This window comes from Coptis chinensis, chromosome 5 (assembly GCF_015680905.1).
Source record: "Coptis chinensis isolate HL-2020 chromosome 5, ASM1568090v1, whole genome shotgun sequence".
NCBI lineage: Eukaryota > Viridiplantae > Streptophyta > Magnoliopsida > Ranunculales > Ranunculaceae > Coptis > Coptis chinensis.
In genome coordinates, this window is record NC_141460.1 from 9,654,157 (window position 1) to 9,673,748 (window position 19,592).

General features: G+C 40.5%; 1 protein-coding gene and 1 long non-coding RNA gene across 2 annotated transcripts; one reads left to right on the plus strand and one right to left on the minus strand.

Annotated features, from left to right (window-relative positions):
• Positions 1-34: 34 nt before the first annotated feature.
• Positions 35-1,677, plus strand: LOC147496589 (uncharacterized). The gene is made up of 3 exons (XM_086562610.1): positions 35-175; positions 269-1,114; positions 1,270-1,677. Exons 1-3 carry the CDS (start codon positions 35-37, stop codon positions 1,675-1,677), a joined length of 1,395 nt encoding a protein of 464 aa, XP_086418736.1.
• Positions 1,678-13,921: 12,244 nt separating this feature from the next.
• LOC147496590 (uncharacterized) lies at positions 13,922-14,661 on the minus strand. Its single transcript, XR_015196612.1, has 3 exons — positions 14,560-14,661; positions 14,355-14,400; positions 13,922-14,211 (listed from the first exon to the last, which is right to left on the minus strand). It is a non-coding gene; the product is annotated as an uncharacterized LOC147496590 (long non-coding RNA).
• Positions 14,662-19,592: the final 4,931 nt, after the last annotated feature.

Consider the following 19,592-nt stretch of genomic DNA (forward strand, 5'->3'; position numbering starts at 1 on the left):
TATCAGCTCGGTCCTTGTTCGCGTCGTGGATAAAATGGAAAAGCCGGTGTATTTCCAGAGTAAGACTTTGTTAGATGCGAAGACTAGATACAGCCGCGTGGAGAAGTATGCTCTTGCCTTGATATTCTCAGCCCTGACGTTGAAACCGTATTTCGAAGCTCATGCAGTGATTGTGGTGATGAATTTGCCCCTCAAATAGGCTCTGAGAGTGGAGAAATCAGGAAGAATGCTGAAATGGGCCGTGATGCTGAGTTCTTATGAGAACTAGTATCAGATTAGAACGGCGGAGAAAGCTCAGGCAGTGGCAGAATTTTTGGCAGAGTTTCCTGCGAAAGATCCTACTTGGGGGGAAGAGATGGTCTTGGATCCCGAGCATGAAGAGGAACTGGATCGCTTGAACCCGTGGGATGAGAGGAATGGTTGGAGGGTATTTGCGGATGGATCAGCAGCAGATGCAGGCAGCGGAATAGGGGTGGTGCTGGTTACACCGGATAACAATAGACTGGAACAAACAATGAAGTTGGGATTCACTGCTTCAAATAATGAGGCAGAATATGAGGCAGTGATTGCTGGCATGAGGATGGCTGAGAGTTTGAGCTTGAAGGAACTTACCGTATATTCAGACTCAAATCTGGTGGTATGTCAAGCGAACGACGGGTTCACGGCGAGGTGCCCTCGAATGGCGAAATATCTGGGAGTCTTACGTAGGTGGGCGGCAAAGTTCACACAGATCCGATTCGTGCATTTAAATCGTGGGGAGAACCACCATGCTGATGCTCTAGCCTATGTGGCCACAGCCATGCCAGGATCAGAGGAGAGGATTATTGAAGTAAGGAAATTGGACAGACCGAGTATCGAAGAGTCTCCGGAGATATTGAATACCGCGGAAGAGGATGAAGGATGGATGGAACCTATTAAGCAGTTCTTGTCTGGGTGTGAGGTGATTGACCCGAGAGAGAAGCGAAGACTGGAACAGGTGTCCCAGAGGTATACATTGGTGGGAGGGGAGTTATACAGAAAGAATTTCAACGGGCCTTTGCTAAAGTATCTGGGACCAAGGCTAGCGCAAGAGGTGCTCGCGGAGTTACACGGGGGAGATTGTGGGAGCCATTCAGTAGGTAGGACAATGGCTCACCGACTGTTAACGCAAGGATACTTTTGGCCTCATATGAAGAGAGACGCCGTGGAATTTGCCAAAAAATGTGAGAGATGTCAAAGGTTTTCTCAACTGATATTTGCCCCAGCTGAGCCGCTACACAATGTGTCTAGTCCCTGGCCGTTCGCGATGTGGGACCTCGACATAGTAGGACCGCTACCCATGCCAGTGGTAAGAGGAGATTCATGTTGGCCGCTACTGACTACTTTACAAAATGGATTGAGGCCGTGCCGCTGCAGCAGGTGAAAGAGGTGCAAGTAGTCGAATTATTGTGGGAGAACATAATATGTCGGTTCAGGCTGCCCTACGCTATTATTGCGGACAACGGAACCCAGTTCACGGGCTCTAAGGTGAAGAGGTTTTTGCAAACCTATCATGTAAAACAGGGATTCTCGGCTCCATATAACCCCAAAGGCAATGGACAGGCGAAGGCTTCCAACAAAACCATACTTAACAATCTCAAGAGGAAATTGGAGGATAAAAAAGGGGCCTGGGCCGACGAATTAAACCATGTGTTGTAGGCTTATCGAACTACACCCTGGACAACCACTAAGGAGACTCTTTTTTCATTGGCATACGGCATAAAGGCAGTGATACCATCAGAAATGGTGGCTGCCACCACTCGAACCCGAGCTGTCGAGAATGGTTCGAACTGGGGCATCTTGTCCAGAGACATGAATTTGGCTGAAGAAAGAAGGGACACCGCGCGCATAAGGTTGGAAGAGTACCATCACCGCCTCCAAAGGCAATACAACAAGAGGGTGAGATTGAGGAGGTTCAAGGTAGGAGATCTGGTGCTTTGCCGAGTAACCCCCAGCACAAAGAAAGCGAGTGAGGGGAAATTGGGTCCAAATTGGGAGGGACCCTATATTGTGGTTGACGTTGGAGGGACATGTACCTACAAGTTACGAACCCTAGAAGGAAAAATGGTCGAGAGGCCTTGGAATGTGAGGTTGTTGAAAAAGTTTCATAAGTGAATGTAATAAGAGAGATCATCAGCTGTATGAGCTATTTGTAAATATATAAAACCATAGCACTTTTGGGATGAACATTGTGGCATGAACTTTTGTGGGCCCTTCAGAGTGAAGGCAGCGAAGGGGATGAGCCCTTTGCGGACGAGAGGTCTGAGCTAAACTGGGGCAAAATGAGATGCCCCATTGCGGGTATGAGGTCCCAACCAAACCGGGGCAAAGTGAGTTGCCCTGGATGGTGGACATGAGACCCTAGGCAAGTGGTGCTTTCGGTAGGGGGGGAGTAAAGGGGGGAACCGGAGCGTCATTACGAGAAGTGCATTACCATGTATTGAGCCCACAGAGAGAAAACATAGACAAAAACAGATTTGGTAAAGCAAATAACACAACAATCACAATCAAAACGAGGCGATCAAGCCTCATCATCCATCATTAAGGGGAAATAAAGAGAATAACAGAGTAGCATAACAAGTGTGGCAAAAAACAACAGTAATAACAAGATAGGGCACACAGAAACTAGGCTCAAGACAGAAGGACATCTAAACATCTTCACGAACCATAGCATCTGCAGCCTCCTCAATAACGGTATCCGCAGCAGCATCAATGGCCCTAGCCACCAACTCCGCTACCTCGGATCCAGGGGCCACAACGACCTCAGATTCAGGGGCTGGTACCACAGCGACCTTGGATCCAGGGGTCGGAACCGGTGCTTCTGGAAGGAGTCGGCCTTCCTTGATAAGCCGGTCATACTCTTCCTTGATCTTCTTGGCCACCCTCTTGTCGGCCTGTGCCCGAAAATGGTCCTGAAGTTCATCCATGTCGGATTCATGCTGTTTGAGAAGGGTCGATGTGTCTTCCGGGTGCTTTTAGGAGAGAGATGAGATGGCTGCATTGTGCTGCGAGAGGAGGGTTTCACGCTGATGGCTCAGGCGGTCGTTAACCTTATCCATATACACCAGGTGGGAGGTTTCAGCGAACTTGAGCTCGTCCTGGGCCCGAAGCTTATCCAGTTCCGCGGCCTCACTCAGTTGTGTAAGTCGGGCGACTTCTTTCTCCAGCTGTTCAACTTTGGACCTAGCGCCAAAGAGGCCGCGGATCATGTACGAGATGTCCAAGCTCATCTGAAAGAAAGAACAAGGGTCAGGCTACATAGAAAAGAAGAGGAAAGCTACCCAGTGCGAAGAAAAGGGTACCTTCTCCCAGCCAGTATAGAATGAGGTTTGGTGATGATCAAAGGAACCTCCTTCCGCGTAAGCAAGATCTTTGGGAAGGTGAGACCCATAGAACAGGGAGGAAGCCACTGCAGGGTTCTCCAAGGCCGAATCATTGGTATTTATGATGCGATTTCGGACCTTGAAGGTGGGGCAAAAAGCAGGGGCAGGGTCAGCAGCCCTTTTACCAGATCTGAGAGCCGTCTCCTTACCAAGCAGCTGTTCTGGGTGGGCGGGGGAAATTGGTAAGGAAGTAGGTAGGCTGGCGGGGAGCTCATCAGATGCAGAATGTCGCGGATGCTTGGAAGCCAGGCAAGGAGACGAGCAGGCGACAGTGGAGGGGGCAACCTCAGTGATAGCATCTTCATCCGAGTCGCTGTCAAATAACTTCTGCTTGTTAACACCCATGTCGGAAGGGGGGGAAGCCGCAGATGGAGAACTAGGGGACATATATTGATCTTCCCAAGTGGTCAGGGATTGGTTAGAGGGAAGAGCCGCGGAATGGGGGGAGGGGGGGAGTTGGGGGAATAAGGTGGGGGCCGGCGTGTAGTTACTAGGGGGTGTTAGGATTTCTTGGGGTGGCGTCTTTTTCTGGGGGGCAGTGAATCCCGAGGTTTTCGTTCCTTGGGTGGAGGGGGGCGGAAGAAGGGGGCACTATACCCTTTAATGACCTTCAGCTGGGGGTCTGATAGTAGCGGAGTGGCGGTGTTGGGATCAATTCCAAGAACTGCGGATTGAGAGGGGCCAAGATTGCGGAGCTTTTGGAAAATGGTGGAGGAGATATGGTTGTTAAGGTTGCGACTTCAAGTCTGGGCGCCAACCTATAGAAAAGAGTTGCAAGATCAGATGAGGAACCAAGGTACATACACGTTGAAGAATAAATAAAAGGGAGACTCACCACTGGGAAGGAAAGCCAGATGATTAAGGTTCAATTCAGGAGGAAGATCCACGGATAGGAAGTTTCCTGAGATATACAGCGGATAATGGTGCCATACCTTGTCCAAAGAGGTGACACGGAGGACAAAATGTTGTTTTCTAGGGCGGACACAGAAGGAATGATAGCCCACACTGACATCCTTTGTGCTCTTTTTTATATAAAAGTGAGCGACCATGTCGTGAACCGTTATCTTGGGAATCCCAGATTTGTTGTAATGGTTCGCGGCATACATGACCCTCCAAAAGTTGCCAATGCCTTGGCAAGGGGGGATGTTAAAATGGTTACACACCTCGACGTCCAGACGGGTGAGGGGTAAGCAGAGGTCGGCAACGATTTGCCCTACCGTGGCCACGAGACATCTCGATTTGTAAGGGACCAAATGGGGAAAATAAGTTAGGTCAGGCACATGCTCTAAGGTGACGTCAGCAGGAATACCATAGGCCGCCTTAACTGCTTCTAGGTTAGGTCTACCGCACGGGAGGCGGAAGGGCAAGGGGTTGTCCGGAGGTGGAGGGAGCCTCGGTCAGGTCAAGGGGAGGGGGAGAGGCAACACTGCGAGAAGGGGAGTAGGAAGAGGAGTCGGATTTGGAGTCCGACATTTGGGGATGACTTCAAGGAAGAAGACACACGGTCACAATAGGTGGGAGATGGAGGAACTGGAAAATCGTTGTTTAAGGGGGAAATGCACAGTACAACAAGAAAAGGGAAATAAAGGGAGAAGAAGACCAACCTGGAGAAGGTATGAGAGCGGCTGATACCGGAGCTTTAGCACAAGGAAAACACGGGGTATGACCGCGTGCTTGATCGGAGTAGCCAAAAGGAGAAGATGAGTGAGTGGTGGCAAGAACAAATTTAGAGGAGAGTAAAATGAGAGAGAAGGAGGAATCGAGCGGGCTTTTATAAAAGGGAAGGGCAAAATCGTAACTTGAGAGAAGCTAAAATCGAGGAGACACCAAAAGGGACCAGCCAGGGGATGACACGTGGAGACACAAGAATCGAAGAGGCATAGGCCATAGGCACGAGGGGGGCACGTGAATCCAGTGAGGCAAGGGAGATGGAAGGCCACGACTGGAAGATAGAGTAAGCCGGACTCTCGAATCCTCGATCGTAGGAGGATTGCGAACTCGAGAGGGGGCATAGGATAAGAGACCAAGGATATCAGCAGGCGAATGCGCCCAGGTCAGCATAAGGTACATAGCCGTGGTTCACAGTATCGGTGCAGAGACAGTGGGTCGCAGTACAGAAACCCTACATGTGGAAAGAAGAGAGTCGGGAAATGAAAGGAGAGATGGAAGGCTAGGATGAAGAGAGGGAAGGGTATAAAGGAAAAAGAGTGAGAAAGAAGAGGGGGGGATTCATTGAGGGAAAGGGGGAAGACCTAAGAAAATAGGAGAGCGACCAAAGGAGGAGAGTGAAAGGAATAGGGCTGTGAGTTGTAATAGTGCAAGAGAAGTAGGGAATAGTGGTTGTAATAGTGTTAGGGTTATAACACCCGTGTGCCTCACTCACACCGAGTACCACTACAGGATAGATGTCCCAAGCGGAGATATCACCTCTAGGAACATATTTCCATCTTGTAAACTCGTAACTTGTGAGTCACAACCATCTCTGGGCTTTCAATGCGCATAAACAAGGCCTCTTTTGGGCATAAAAATAACAACAGATCATAAACAAAGCCTTTTTTGGGCATAAAATAACAATAGGTCATTCCCATACATTCAAGGAATCTAGACCTACATTCCCGTACACTCAAGGAATACAGCCAACCCCCAAGGTGAATGCCTTAGTTCCTCTCTAAAGTGACTTTTAACATAACATCATTACTCATAAACATTTCATTTCATTTCTTTTCATCAAAGAGGCGTGAAGATATCTAAAGATGTGGGCGACACATAAAATTTTCACAACACTTTTTAACACACAAGAGTTATCATTTATTATAATATTTTCATCATAAAATAAACATCTTCTCACACAGTAGAATCATTAATAAAGATTCCAAACACAATAGTCATTCAACTCGCCTCAATATCAAATATATAAACCATATATATCAAAATTCTCAATTATGAGTAACACATTAATTAAATGCCTCATGAATTAAAATACACTCCCTATCGAGGAGTAACACTCTGAAAGAGCACAATCAAGTTTCACATACCATAAAAAAGATTGCACATCGTCACCACATGCAGGATCATAATTCACAAGATACTGAGAGAAAATCTCTCACAAAATATGTGATTGAATACACATAAGGTAACTTTGTATGTAATTGTAAGTTGTATAAAATCTTTCTCATTATGAGAAATTATTCTAGAGAGATCTGTAATCATTATAAATACAATAGAGAAATGTAAGCCTCTCACCTTTGTAAGAGAATTCTTTCAGTATTGTTTCTTAATATGGTATCAGAGCATACCACATAAGTTAAGTGTATGGTTAATTAATCAATTCTACAAATAGTATTCTCCATGGCTACAAACAAGTATCCCTACCTTAAACAAGTATCCCTACCTTTCCAACATTAACATCGGAAACTATATTTCCATCAAGCTCTCCCAAAACAACTTTCTCTTATGGAAGACACAAATTCTTGCGGTGATTGAAAGCCACAAGTTGCTAGGCTTTATCAGCGGTTCTGAAGCTATGCCTGATCAGGAAATCGTATCTTTAGATGGAAAGAAGAGCGTGAATCCAGACCATGCATCATGGATTCGGACGGATCGGCTAGTAAAAGCATGGCTCACATGCACTTTGTTAGAGGAGACACTAGCTCTGGTTGTTGGATGCACCAACTCTGTAGATGTTTGGAATGCACTTGTGGATGCCTTTGCTCAACATTCCAAGTCAAGGGAGTTCGATTTGCTCCAACAACTTCAACTTATCAAGAAAGGTACGTCAGCCATGGATGAATATCTTCGAAAATTTAAAATCATTATAGATAACTTGAGCGCCATTGGAAAACCTGTCAATGATAGGACCATGGTGTTTTGTCTTCTCCATGGACTTGGTCTAAAATATGAATCTTTCACTTCGTCAATACTGAAACCACCAGTTCCTCCTTATAAGGAGATTGTTCATTTGTTGCAAAGTTATGAATCACGCACCCAAAGTTATCGCAGTGAGCTCTTGAATCACTCCATGGCCTTTTATAGTCAACAATTTAACAAAAGAAAATTTAAAGGAAAACAACAATTTAGCTCCAAGGGATGTGGTTTTATTCAAGCTGGCCAACAAAGGACTAATCACAATAATGGACAGAAGATTAAACCTAACTCCCTTAATAACAAAATGGAAGATGGCGAATCTGCCCCCTGTCAAATTTGTCAGAAACCAGGGCATATTGCATGAAAGTGTTGGAACTGATTCAATCAATCCTTCATGCCTGAAGATGTTCCTCAAGCACTGGCGGCAATGAACATTTTCAAGGATTTATCAGAATGGCTCCCTGACACTGGTGCTACTGCCCATATGACGGGTGATCCAGGTAAAATCACAAACTTGGTACCTTTTTTCGGTTCTGATTCAGTCATGGTTGGCAATGGTAATATATTACCAATTACTCATATTGGTCATTCCTCTATTTCTACTACTAATGGTTCTCTTCCACTTCATGAAGTGCTATTTGTGCCTGCGATGAAAAAAAATTTTGTTATCAGTTTCACAACTTACATCCGATTTTCCTTGTACTTTTGAATTTACTGGTTTTGTTTTTTTTTTTAAGGATCGGAGAACAGACCAGGTGTTGGCTTTAGGGAGTAAGCAAGGCAAATCTCTATGCCCTGAATAATGCAGTATTGCACGAGGGGCTTTTCTCTGCACGTTTTAGAACTACTAGTGAATATATATGGCATAAAAGGCTGGGTCATCCACAGCCAAAAATTATTATGTTTTTGAGCAATAAATGTCTGCAGATTCATGTTAATAAATGGAATACAACTTCTTTTTTATATGTGAAGGTTGTCAATTAAGTAAAAGTTGCAAATTGCCTTTCTTTGCCTCAAGTTATATATCTAATGCCCCTTTAGAAAAAGTCCATTGTGATCTATGGGGACCTGCTCCAGTACGTTCTAAACGAGGATATCAGTTTTATGCTTTATTCGTAGATGATTGTTCACTCTATGTATGGTGGTTTCCTTTGCGACACAAATCAGACTTTTTATAACTGCGTTAAACTCTTTTAAAGTGTTGCAGAAAGGCAGTTAAATTCCAAGATAAAAATATTTCAATCTGAAGGTGGGGTGAATTTTTTAGTACGACCTTCTTATAATATTTAGCAAATGATGGCATCGTTCATCACATCTCTTGTCCTGGTACACCGGAACAAAACGGTGTTGTCGAGAGAAAACATTGGCATCTTGTGGAATTAGGATTGGCAATGTTGTTTAATGCATCCATACCACGCTGTTATTGGGTTGAGGCATTTTCTACCGTTGGCTTCCATATAAATTGATTGTCGTCTAGCCACTTGCACATGAGAACTCCTTACAATCTAATTCAAAAGAGAACTCCAGACTATTCTTGCTTAAGGATTTTCGGATGTCGGTGCTTCCCTTATCTGCGTAACTATGCTGAAAATAAATTCTCTCCTTGTTCCCTTCCATGTATATTCTTGGGATATAGTAATAAGCACAAAGGATATCGTTGTCTCTATCCACCTACAGGGAGAATTTACATATCTCGGCATGTCGTATTCGATGAAGGACTATTTCCTTATGCTTGTCCTAATGTTTTATATTGATAACAACAGGGAGATCATGATTTCTCAACCTTCAAGGACTGGTGTAATCCAAGTGATCATAATTCATCTTCTTCCAACAGTTCATTTGATGGACCACATCACTCTACAAGTGACAGCGAATCAGTATTGCCGACAAATGCTGTAGTACCTACTGCCGCACCTCGAGTAGACAATCAAATTGATTTTGAGAATACTCAACAAAATGAGCATGATTCTATTTCAGATCTTAGTGGTTCAGCACCTTCAGAGGACATACTACATGAGGCCACACCAATACTTGAAGCAGAAACACAAGGTGGTGAGGTATCTTCAACTATGGAGTCCACATCTCACCCTTTAGGAATGACTACACGTGGGCAAATTGGTGTTCACAAACCCAACACAAAATGCCCATCCAATGTGTATGCTTTACATGTTAATCACACTCCTTTAATTCCACATGAACCAAAAGGCTACAAGGCTACTCTCAAACATCCTGGATGGCAGAAAGCTATGGAGGAAAAGTTACAAGCCCTGCATGCTAACAACACATGGACCTTAGTTCCTTGAGATTCAACTATGAATTTAATTGGATCTAAATGGGTTTTTCGAATAAAACTCAAGGCCGATGATTCTTTAGACCAGTTGAAGGCTCGACTAGTAGCCAACGGATATAATCAAAAGGAAGGGGTTGATTTTTCTGAAATATTCAGCCCAGTAGTAAAGCCAGCAAGCATCCGTGTTGTCCTTACCATTGCTACCATTAACGTTGGCATATTCGTCAATTAGACACCAAGAACTCATTTCTACATGGGCACCTTCAAGAACTGGTATTTATGGAGCAACCCCCTGGTTTGATAGATCTGACGAAGCCTACACATGTTTGCAAATTGAATCGTGCCATCTATGGTTTAAAACAGGCTCCTAGAGCTTGGTTCGATAGATTCAACCTTTTTCTCTTGGAACTTGGTTTCTTTTGTAGAATTGTCGATTCATCATTCTTCATCCATCGTAGCAGCAAAGAGATTGTTGTTCTTTTCTTATATGTTGACCTTTGTGAGAGAATTATTCTAGTATTGTTTCCTAATATACCATTTATCACAAATATTTTAAATCACCGAGATACAACAATAAAATCTGATAACTAGCTATAACCAATTCTATATACATTTGAACATTTACGATAATTAGAAAACAATTACATCATTTCATTCCACACCAATCTTTCCATAATAATAAGAATATACTAAAACTATAAATGCGACATAACATACATGACTTAACCATCATGCCAATAACCAATTTAAACACCTAACCATTTCCATTCATGACTTAACCAATATTAATAAGCTTGTTTTCTATGCTGCATCGACAGACAACCCACAGTTGGATCTTTCTGAAAATTAAATATGTCGTACTTCAATGTGTCAGGACACTATGGTTTAAATTTGAGAGACATCCGAGAGAACGGAAGGATCTCAATATAGGCATAACGAAAAGACTGCACAAAACAGCTTTATGAGTAGTGTTTATTATCAACTATTCATCTTCTTCACATACAACCCTAAAGTTCATTAATGGCTTTCTACATCCAATCTACACGTATATAGACATCACCACAACAACAATTGAGTGTTTCTACTTAAAACAAAATATGACTAATAGAAAATTAAACATCAAGAAACTAACGTCCATATACCCATATTAATTGCTACTCAAATGATACTTGATACTCGTAAGTGTGAATACATATAAAAGCAAAACTAATAATAAAATCTACTCCACCCGAGATCGCAAAACATCAAAACAACTAATAGCATGCATACAGAAGACTATTCATGAAAATCTATATATATATATAAAAGAATTTTGACATCAGTAACATAGTATGCCATGTTTAAAACTAATGCATGTTCTACTATACTCAATTAATTATTTTAGTAACTCAAACAAAGGAAATATCAATGGTAAAGTTCAGCTAGATAATCCAAATGCCCATTTAGCCAATTGTATTATTAATTATTAGTATTTGTATTAAATGCAATTTACACGTAACAATATAAAAACTAATTTCCTTATCAAATATATGGTGCAGAATCTAAGAAAAAGCTATTTTGAATACGATTTCCTACAACTCATGCGAGTAGTTTTATGATTTGAATTATAGAAGATTTTATAATCATAGTTCTTTACATATTACTAAAATCTAGTTTCACGAAACAATACAAAAATCGAGATTTCGGATCAAATGATGTAGAAACTCAAAAAACGCTATTTCATAAAAGTTGTTGCAAATTAAATTTTCTATAGGTCTTGCGGGTTGTTTTCCGTTTTGAATGATAGACTAGTGATTAATAGCCACTCTTTACAGATAATAAACAAAGACAGAGATTTACTGATAATTTTCAATAAACAATCCAAAACTTAATTTTTATGTTCTCATCCATTATGTCTTGGACATTACAATCCAAACAAAACAATAATAATATAATATACATTCTCTTAACACAATATCAATACAAAAAATTTAAATAATGTCTAGCTACTCACCTTGGATTGAATGCTAGTAAAAGAATACCAAAGTTTTCTTTTCTCCAATCCCTTTTCTTCTTATTCCGATCCCTTTATTTCTTTCAATCAAAAATATTCTTATTTTTAATGGAGGCTAGGGTTTTGTTTTTGAATAAAAAGATTTTTACAGAAAAAATTCGCAGGTTTTATTTATTCAATGTTTTAAGCCTATTTAACTTAATTTTTGGGCCTAATATAGGTCTAAAAACACCCAATGTCCATACCTATATGAATGATTACATTTTGACAGTGTTTTCAAACCTAATATGATTATCAAATACTCACAAAAGTTATAACAACCAATTCAAATAATCTACTTCATAAAATCAACAACAACAAGAATACTGATGTTTCCACTAAAGAAGAACAAATTTGTAACATGTTAGATTTCAAAATAATTAGTTTCAATCTAAATAATATAATTTACGCTGTTTAAAAATTGGGGTTATTATATGCATTTTCTTTGGATTCTAGGATTTGTAAACCTAGATATCCTTGGAACACTTATTACATTGTGTTTTTTCTTTCTTATTCATTAATATAACATAAACTTAACTAGCACACAAAAAAAAATGTTGCATTGTACAAGGTGGTGACATTTACATATATAGTGATTAAGATTGTATAATATGGCATGCGTGATAAACTCAAAAAACAAAGTACCTACAATTTAGGAATATCATATTCTAGCTGCATCATTGACGCATTGTTTTTGTTCAGTACCTTCTTTAGCGCATTAGGTATAGAGTATGATCCTCAAACAATGATACAATCGGAGGAATAATGTGTTGGGCATGAAATAAACTTACATCTTCGCCTAAACAATACTAAATCTCCACAGAGTTACTTTGTATTCTCATTAGTTAAGCCAATCTACAATTCCAAGGTAAAACGTCTCAATATTCGGATTGCTGTAAAAAAACATTCTAGCTTACAAGAGAGCAATAAGGCTAAGTAAAAGTCATGTTATACCTTTTACAATCGGAACACCATAAATAAAGAGAACGTTGAGTCGTCGATAACTCCACTTCTCAACTCTATAGCGTCAGTGTGTGTCCGAGCATTAAAGGTTCTCTCTTAGCAGCCACCCACATCATTGACTTAAACTACGCATAGTCAAAGGAATAAGAAGGGGAGAGCTTAATAATGTTGTTAGAACTCATTAGAACTTAAAACCTCTATTGCAAAAAGTGGTATATACATACATACAATGTTGTTGTATAGCTACACATATATAACTTCGTTATACATAATTGTCAAAAACACTTATATGTTATAAAAGATCATTCCAAATTTTCGAAGCAGACATTTTTGGAGCACACTAAAGTAACAAAAATACCTACTAAACTAGGACAAATGCACATGTAACAATAGTAAATTATTTCTAGTTCAATTGAACCAATGGTCAGAGTCATAGGGATGGGCTGGTGAATGAGATGAGGCAACGATGATTTTGTCGAGTGGCGGTAAATGCCGATGATATTCTGAATGAGGAAATCCAATTGGGCTTACAAAGAATCATGAATTGGAGGAAAAGATACATGTTTCAAAAGGACAAGAATGTAGTAAATGAGATACCATTCAAGCTAAATGATTGAGTTCAGCCAAAGTAGGGAGGATGTTGATGGTGCGACATGCTAGGTGGCCTTATATGCCATTTTGAATAAATTTTCCTTATCAGATTCCTTTAGGCTAGGATTTGGGTAGATGATGTATTGAGGATGATTTTGACCTGAAAGGAAGGAGATTTCTGGTGACTTACACTATAAACATTCAAAAAGAATCACATCCAAACTTCTCTTTTGTTAAATGCACTACACCATAATAAGTTATTTGCAACGGCAAAAAACCGTTGCTAATAATTTTTGCAACACTTTTTAAGCATTGCAAATATGGCGTGGGTAAAGTGTTGGAAATATTTGCAACGGTTAATAAACGTTGTAAACAGAAATTTCCAACGCTTATTAACAGTTGTAATAATGATTTGTAACGTTTTTTATAACTATTTCGTACACAAATTTAAAACCTTTGCAACGGTTTTTTTAATTCACAAACGCTTTTTATATGTTAGTAATTTGTTAAAAATATTACCAACGGTTCTTAACCGTTGCAAAGTTGTTAGTTAATTTTTTAAAAAATAATTTAAAAGTTATTTGTATCGGTTATGAACCGTTGCTGATGGGTTGCTGATAAAAAATAATAATTTCTCATAATTTTTAGCGACCAACTAAACCTACAAAAAGATGCCCCTCTTGCACCATATGCAGAAATCATAAATTCTTATTTAAGCTAAATTTATCCACCATATACATAAATCATAAATTCTTATTTAAGCTAAATTTATCCACCATATACATAAATCATAAATTCTTATTTAAGCTAAATTTATCCTGTACACAATACATTTTCATACCATTTTACAAAGAAACCATAATATATATGAGAAAAAAAACTGATAAAGTACAAAACTAATCCAACCATATACATTCACAACTTTGAGCGATTTTCTAAACCTCACAAATTTATTGTTGGACTATCACCATAAAAAAAAAATTTGTATTATGATCCTAAACAAGAGATAACAGTTTGCGTTGTTGAAAACCCTACGCCCATTTACTTCCACAAATGCTCCAAAAGAGGTCCTAGCATTAAGATAAAATAGTTGACCAAGAAAAGATCATGAAGCGGACAATAAGGGGATTAAGACCAATTCAAAAGCTAAATATTGATAATATAAGATATAGTGGATTGAGCTTAACAGTAAAGAAGGACTAGGGATTCTCACCTCTGCATCAAAACCCAAATGACAAGAAATTTATGCACGCAAATTTCTAATCATTCAACCAAAAAAAGAAACAACATCACTACATAGCATTTTCCACAGTACAATTGTAGCCCATTTGGCCCATTAGACTTGTGACAAAATTTAGACGATTAATACCGAACAGATATGATTAAAATATTGATTTTCAAAAGTTAGATTAACTTACACAGTTAAACCGGGCGGATCTTTTCTTAAAAGTGGCTCATAACAAACTGGGCATGCAAGCAAATTGAATCCTAGAGAACTGCTCTTCTGAATGCTAGAATTCTAAAATGCAAATACAAAAACCATCCATTCATTAAAATAACTAACAATAATAAAACTACAAATAAAAATCATCAAGCTATACTATCCCTAAACACATCGGTACTGGTAGCAGAGAGCACACGCTCAGGAGATGGCTCCTGAGCTCCCGATGGGCCAGCACCATTCGTCTTTCGGCGACGACGCTCGTGCCTCGATGATGTATCCTCAGAAGGAGAATCCCCGTGAGGTGGGAAGCGTGTAAGCATATCGGCCGGAAACTGGCGATGAGCTTCTAGCTCAGTCCTCATCTGTTCCCACCGCTCATCCTCTCGCTGGGTACGAATCTCGAAGTTATGGTGGATAGTAGCCTGTCGAGTTCGGAGGTCTTCGCAGATAGTATTGAGTGAACGTATGCCACGATGAATCACAGTCGTTCGTTCTGCATCTGACCAACACCTCTCCAAAGCATCAGCATCAAAACAAGTCAAGTCCTCCTCATCCTCCGAGTCATTCTCATTTCCACCATCCTCCTCATCCTCTTCCCTATCCTCAGGCAACCTCCAAACTCGTTGGACATAATCCTTATAAATACAAGGATTTCGGTGTAGGGTGAGGTAAATCCTATCAGACGTGGGAGTCGCTCTCAACTTCAGCATGATCTTGGTTATTAAAACAGGGAGAGGTGCAATCGACTTTCCCACTCCCCTAATCATGCTAAGCAAAAACTCCAAGATACAAAACTCATACTTCTGCTCCTGGAGTATCCCTAGAATGTGGAGGCAGTTCAGACCGATGTCGCTGACTTTCTCCTTCCCTAGGACATTCCTACCAATCCACTGAGCTGCAGCCAGTTGGTTGGTTCTGAGGGATGCCTGGCGAACACAATGCGAGCTCGCATTGTAGTTCCCTTCGGTAACAGTCGCGTTCATTAACGGCTCTACCCCATTATATTGGGACTCCTGTAACGTGGCATCCAGATGGATTCTAGGCGGAATGCCTAGAATCTCAGCCAACAACCTAGCAGTTACTTCCTTCCTCCTCTTTGCCACCTTAATGAAAATTCTACTCCCCTCTAACTCCCTCGTGTTGTAAAACCATTGGACTAACTCTTCGTGGTAAAAGGCGTTAGTCGAGTACCACAAGCTATTCCAATCTCTACTAATCATTTCGTCACCGTAAAATGGCACAAAGTGGTCGCCAGTAAATGCTTGCTCCGGCAAAATTCGACGTTGTTGAGCCATTGGAGTTTGAACTGATTTGGGGTTTGTAGAAGGTGTAGGAAGCAATGAGGGACAACCTAAAAAAAAAAACGATGGTGGTGGTGGTGTGGTGGCGCGGTAGCTTGAAATTTTTTTATTTTTTATTTTTATTTTTCGGTGGTTTTTTATGATTTAAATTGGTGGAGGTGGTGGTGGTACGGTTTTGAGAAGATTTGGAGTGGGTTTGGATGTTTGGCGTGGGTGTATTAGTTTTTTTTTTTTTTTTTGTTAGGGTTTGAAGCTTTGTTGGTCGTTAATGGCGGTTTGGAGAAGTGAAGAACGCGACTGTTGGTGTGAAGGGAAGGGGCGCAGGTGTGCGCGGGTTGGGCCCAAGCCCAATTCGAATTTTGTCGATTTTTAGCGTGACTTCAAACTAATATCGCCGCTTTGTTACCGGTCTTATTTTTGCGAATGAGATATGGAAATGATCAGGAGAGAATTTCCAATCCAATGATCCATAAAACACTCTATTCTGACCGTGGATGACATATAAGATAGTGAAAAATGCCTCGAAGTGCGTGCATAACGTACGTTATGCGAACGAATGAACTCTAAATTCATAGATAATGTCAACCCGAATCGAAATACAATTAAACAGCCTAAACAACTCTAATGGGACATAAAACATTCTAGGACGAAAACACGAACACCCCACCCCCAAACAAATTTTTTTACAACAAAGTTTAGAAAATTTGTTTTTTTTTTTTTTTTTTTAAAGTAGGTCTTTTAAAGTCAGATTCCCGAGGTTTCCTAGATTACTATGTTTATTATTTAATGTTTTTTGACTTTTATAAGGAAAAACAATAAGCAATAAGGACATAATTCACCCCATAGAGAAACATGACTTAAAAATCCGAGAAAACATGCAAGAGTAGAAAACGTGAATTATGTTAAACGTGGACTTAGGATCCGATACTTACAGCCACTCACTCCCTAGGGAGGGCCCGGTTACCTTAATGGTGCACTCACCAATATATGGAAATGAAAGGAAATGCACCAAACACAAAAAATTGAGTCATTTATAGTCAGATACTCGAGACTTTATCTAAACATATGTATGAACATGCAGTTTATCATATATCAACAACCGAAATAGTTGTAGATCATTCCATAAATAAATATCACAAAAAACATATCCAAACACAATCAAGCACCAAGATTTCCTATGACGCAACCTAGTGAACTGAAAGCGAAGTCGGATAGACCTATAACGTAACCTAGCATGCAGCTTCTTTTTCATTTTTGAACGAGAGGGTGTCCTAGTGAATAAGTGTGGAAAAGTGAATGGTTGTGAAAAATATGGTGGATATGGATAAGTTGTAGAAGGAAAGCATCTAAACAATGAGGATGTGGGTTTAGCACAAAACTCATTCATGGTGTAGGTAGGGACTGTCTCAAGTCTGAAAATGAAGGTGCCAAATGGTTTGTCCTTCTGAAGTATTTGTTTACTAGGTGGATTTAAAAAATTATGAAGCACAGGAGAAACAAAAGGATCGAGTGCAAACTCGAAATTCCTTTGAAAGGGTGGAAGGAGGGTAGTCGAGGTGGATGTTGTGCAAAGTAGTTCTTGATAGGGTGAATCATCACCTGCTCTAAGAAACTCATCGAATTCCTCATCTAGATTGGTCATATCCACATTACTATGGTAGTCCTCTATATCTTTGAGAAAGTCATCTATCTCGTCTTCATCCATAATATGTGTATCGACTAGTGTAGGGATGAAAATGTTGGAGTCTGAACTTCCAAAGGAAAGAAATTTGGGCATATGATTATCAGGGAACGTGTTGTTGAAATAATCTCGAGCGAAGCTCTCGATCATGCTAACCTCTCCATCCATAGACGAATCGGGTAAATGTGTCATTGTTTTAAAAACATTTACTTCAACAACAAGATGGCCAAAAAGACATGGACATCGAACCATCGCGATAATTAATGAGCGCATTGGCGGTTACCGTGAAAAGGGCGCCCTAAGATGATCGGACACCAGTCGTTAGTGACTTCAGATCGAGGATGACAAAATCAGCCGGATAGTAGAAATCCTGAAATTTTACCAGCAAATTTTCGACCACACCCTTAGGATACTTAATAGACCGATCAGCTAATTGCAACGTCATTTTAGTGGGTTGCATCTCGTCTAGACCTATTTGTCTATACAAATAAAATGGGAGTAAGTGAACACTAGCCCCCAGATCTAATAACGCGGTCGTCGTATAGGAATCTCCTAAGGTGCATTGTACAGTAGGATGACCAGGGTCCTTGTACTTAACAATTCCATTATGTTCAGATAGAGTTGGGAATTGTTCTGTTAAAAATGCGTCTTTTGGTATATTGGTCTTACGCCTAGTAGTACACAACTCCTTAAGAAACTTAGCATGGTGTGGTAGCTTTTTAATAGTTTCGAGGAAGGGAAGGTTTATAGTTAGATTCTTGAAAACGTCCCTAATCTCCTCATAATTTGTATCCCTAGTTAACACGACTAATATTTGTGGAAACGGTAGTTTCTCTTTATATTTAGCAATGGTATCCCCTGGATGTTTAACCTTGACTTTCTGTTTCTTAGGTTGTGTTGTAACTGGTACCTCTACAGTGGTAGGCTCTTCAGTTTCTATTTCGGTATCTAGTAAAATAGCAGGTGTAGGGAGACTCTTGGTGGGGTAACTATAGGCATAGTTACTTTGTTATCAACCACTCTGCCAGAACGGAGAGTGGTGATGACATTTAGTTCACCTACATTTTCATATTCATTACTAGTATTATCGGTTATCTCAAAGGCTGTGTTTGTTGTTTTAGGATTAGGTATTGCGTGACCTAGAAACACTCCTTTGGGTTGGGCTTTATCTTGGGCCAACTGTTGGCTTAAATTATTAACGGATTGTAGAAGCTCTTGGTTAGATTGAGCCATGGTTTGGAAAAGCTTTTTGCTCACTTGTATGAAGGTGTCAAGACGATCCGGTTGTGTGGGTGTAGTAGTCACGGGTGGTGTGACTGGAACTATCTCGCGTGAATTATTTATGGGCGGATTTTGATAGTTATTATTTACCGGAACGATACCTCTATTAGCATTATAATTATTATAACTACCTTGACCTTGTGCTTGACCTTGTCGGGGTTGCACTTGGTTGTTATAATTATTATAATTACCCCCGACTCGCCCTTGTCGTGGTGGAGCTTGGATAAAACGTGCGTTGGCCTAACATATTGATTATTGTACCACGGAGGTGTGGCGTGTTGGTTATTTCTCTAACCGAAGTTGGGATTTTGTCTCCAAGGGCGTTAGGTTCACTATTAATGGAACAAGCCCGTTCATAGGCTATAGGACGATGGAAGTCGGGATGCTTTCGGGCTCCAACAAAACTACATGGATTTGAATTTACATTCATGACGGGGATAGGCTTTTGTTGAACGAAAATGGCCTCTACCTTTTTAGTGAGTGATTCGATTAGAGTTTTAAGCTCGGGATCGTGTTTAATTTCAAACATACCGGGCGGCCTTAACTGTATTAGAAGAACTAGCGAGCCGATGGATATCGTCACTACCCCCGGTTGTTATTTAAACTTTAGTTTGATCCTCTAAAAATTTATAAGCCTCCGAGGCTCCTTTACTTAAGAAACTACCCCCATTCATTATGTCAAGGACTTCTTTATGATGGTGTAGAAGTCCTTTGAAAAAGGCATGAACTAACGTGTCTTTCGCT

Excerpts from the sequence above, each read along its gene's own strand:
- LOC147496589 (XM_086562610.1), top strand. The coding sequence starts at position 35 with ATGGAAAAGCCGGTGTATTTCCAGAGTAAGACTTTGTTAGATGCGAAG. Across the intron at positions 176-268 it reads AAGCTCATGCAGTGATTGTG|TATCAGATTAGAACGGCGGA; the intron begins GTGATGAATTTG and ends TATGAGAACTAG. Across the intron at positions 1,115-1,269 it reads GAGATTGTGGGAGCCATTCA|TCCCTGGCCGTTCGCGATGT; the intron begins GTAGGTAGGACA and ends CAATGTGTCTAG.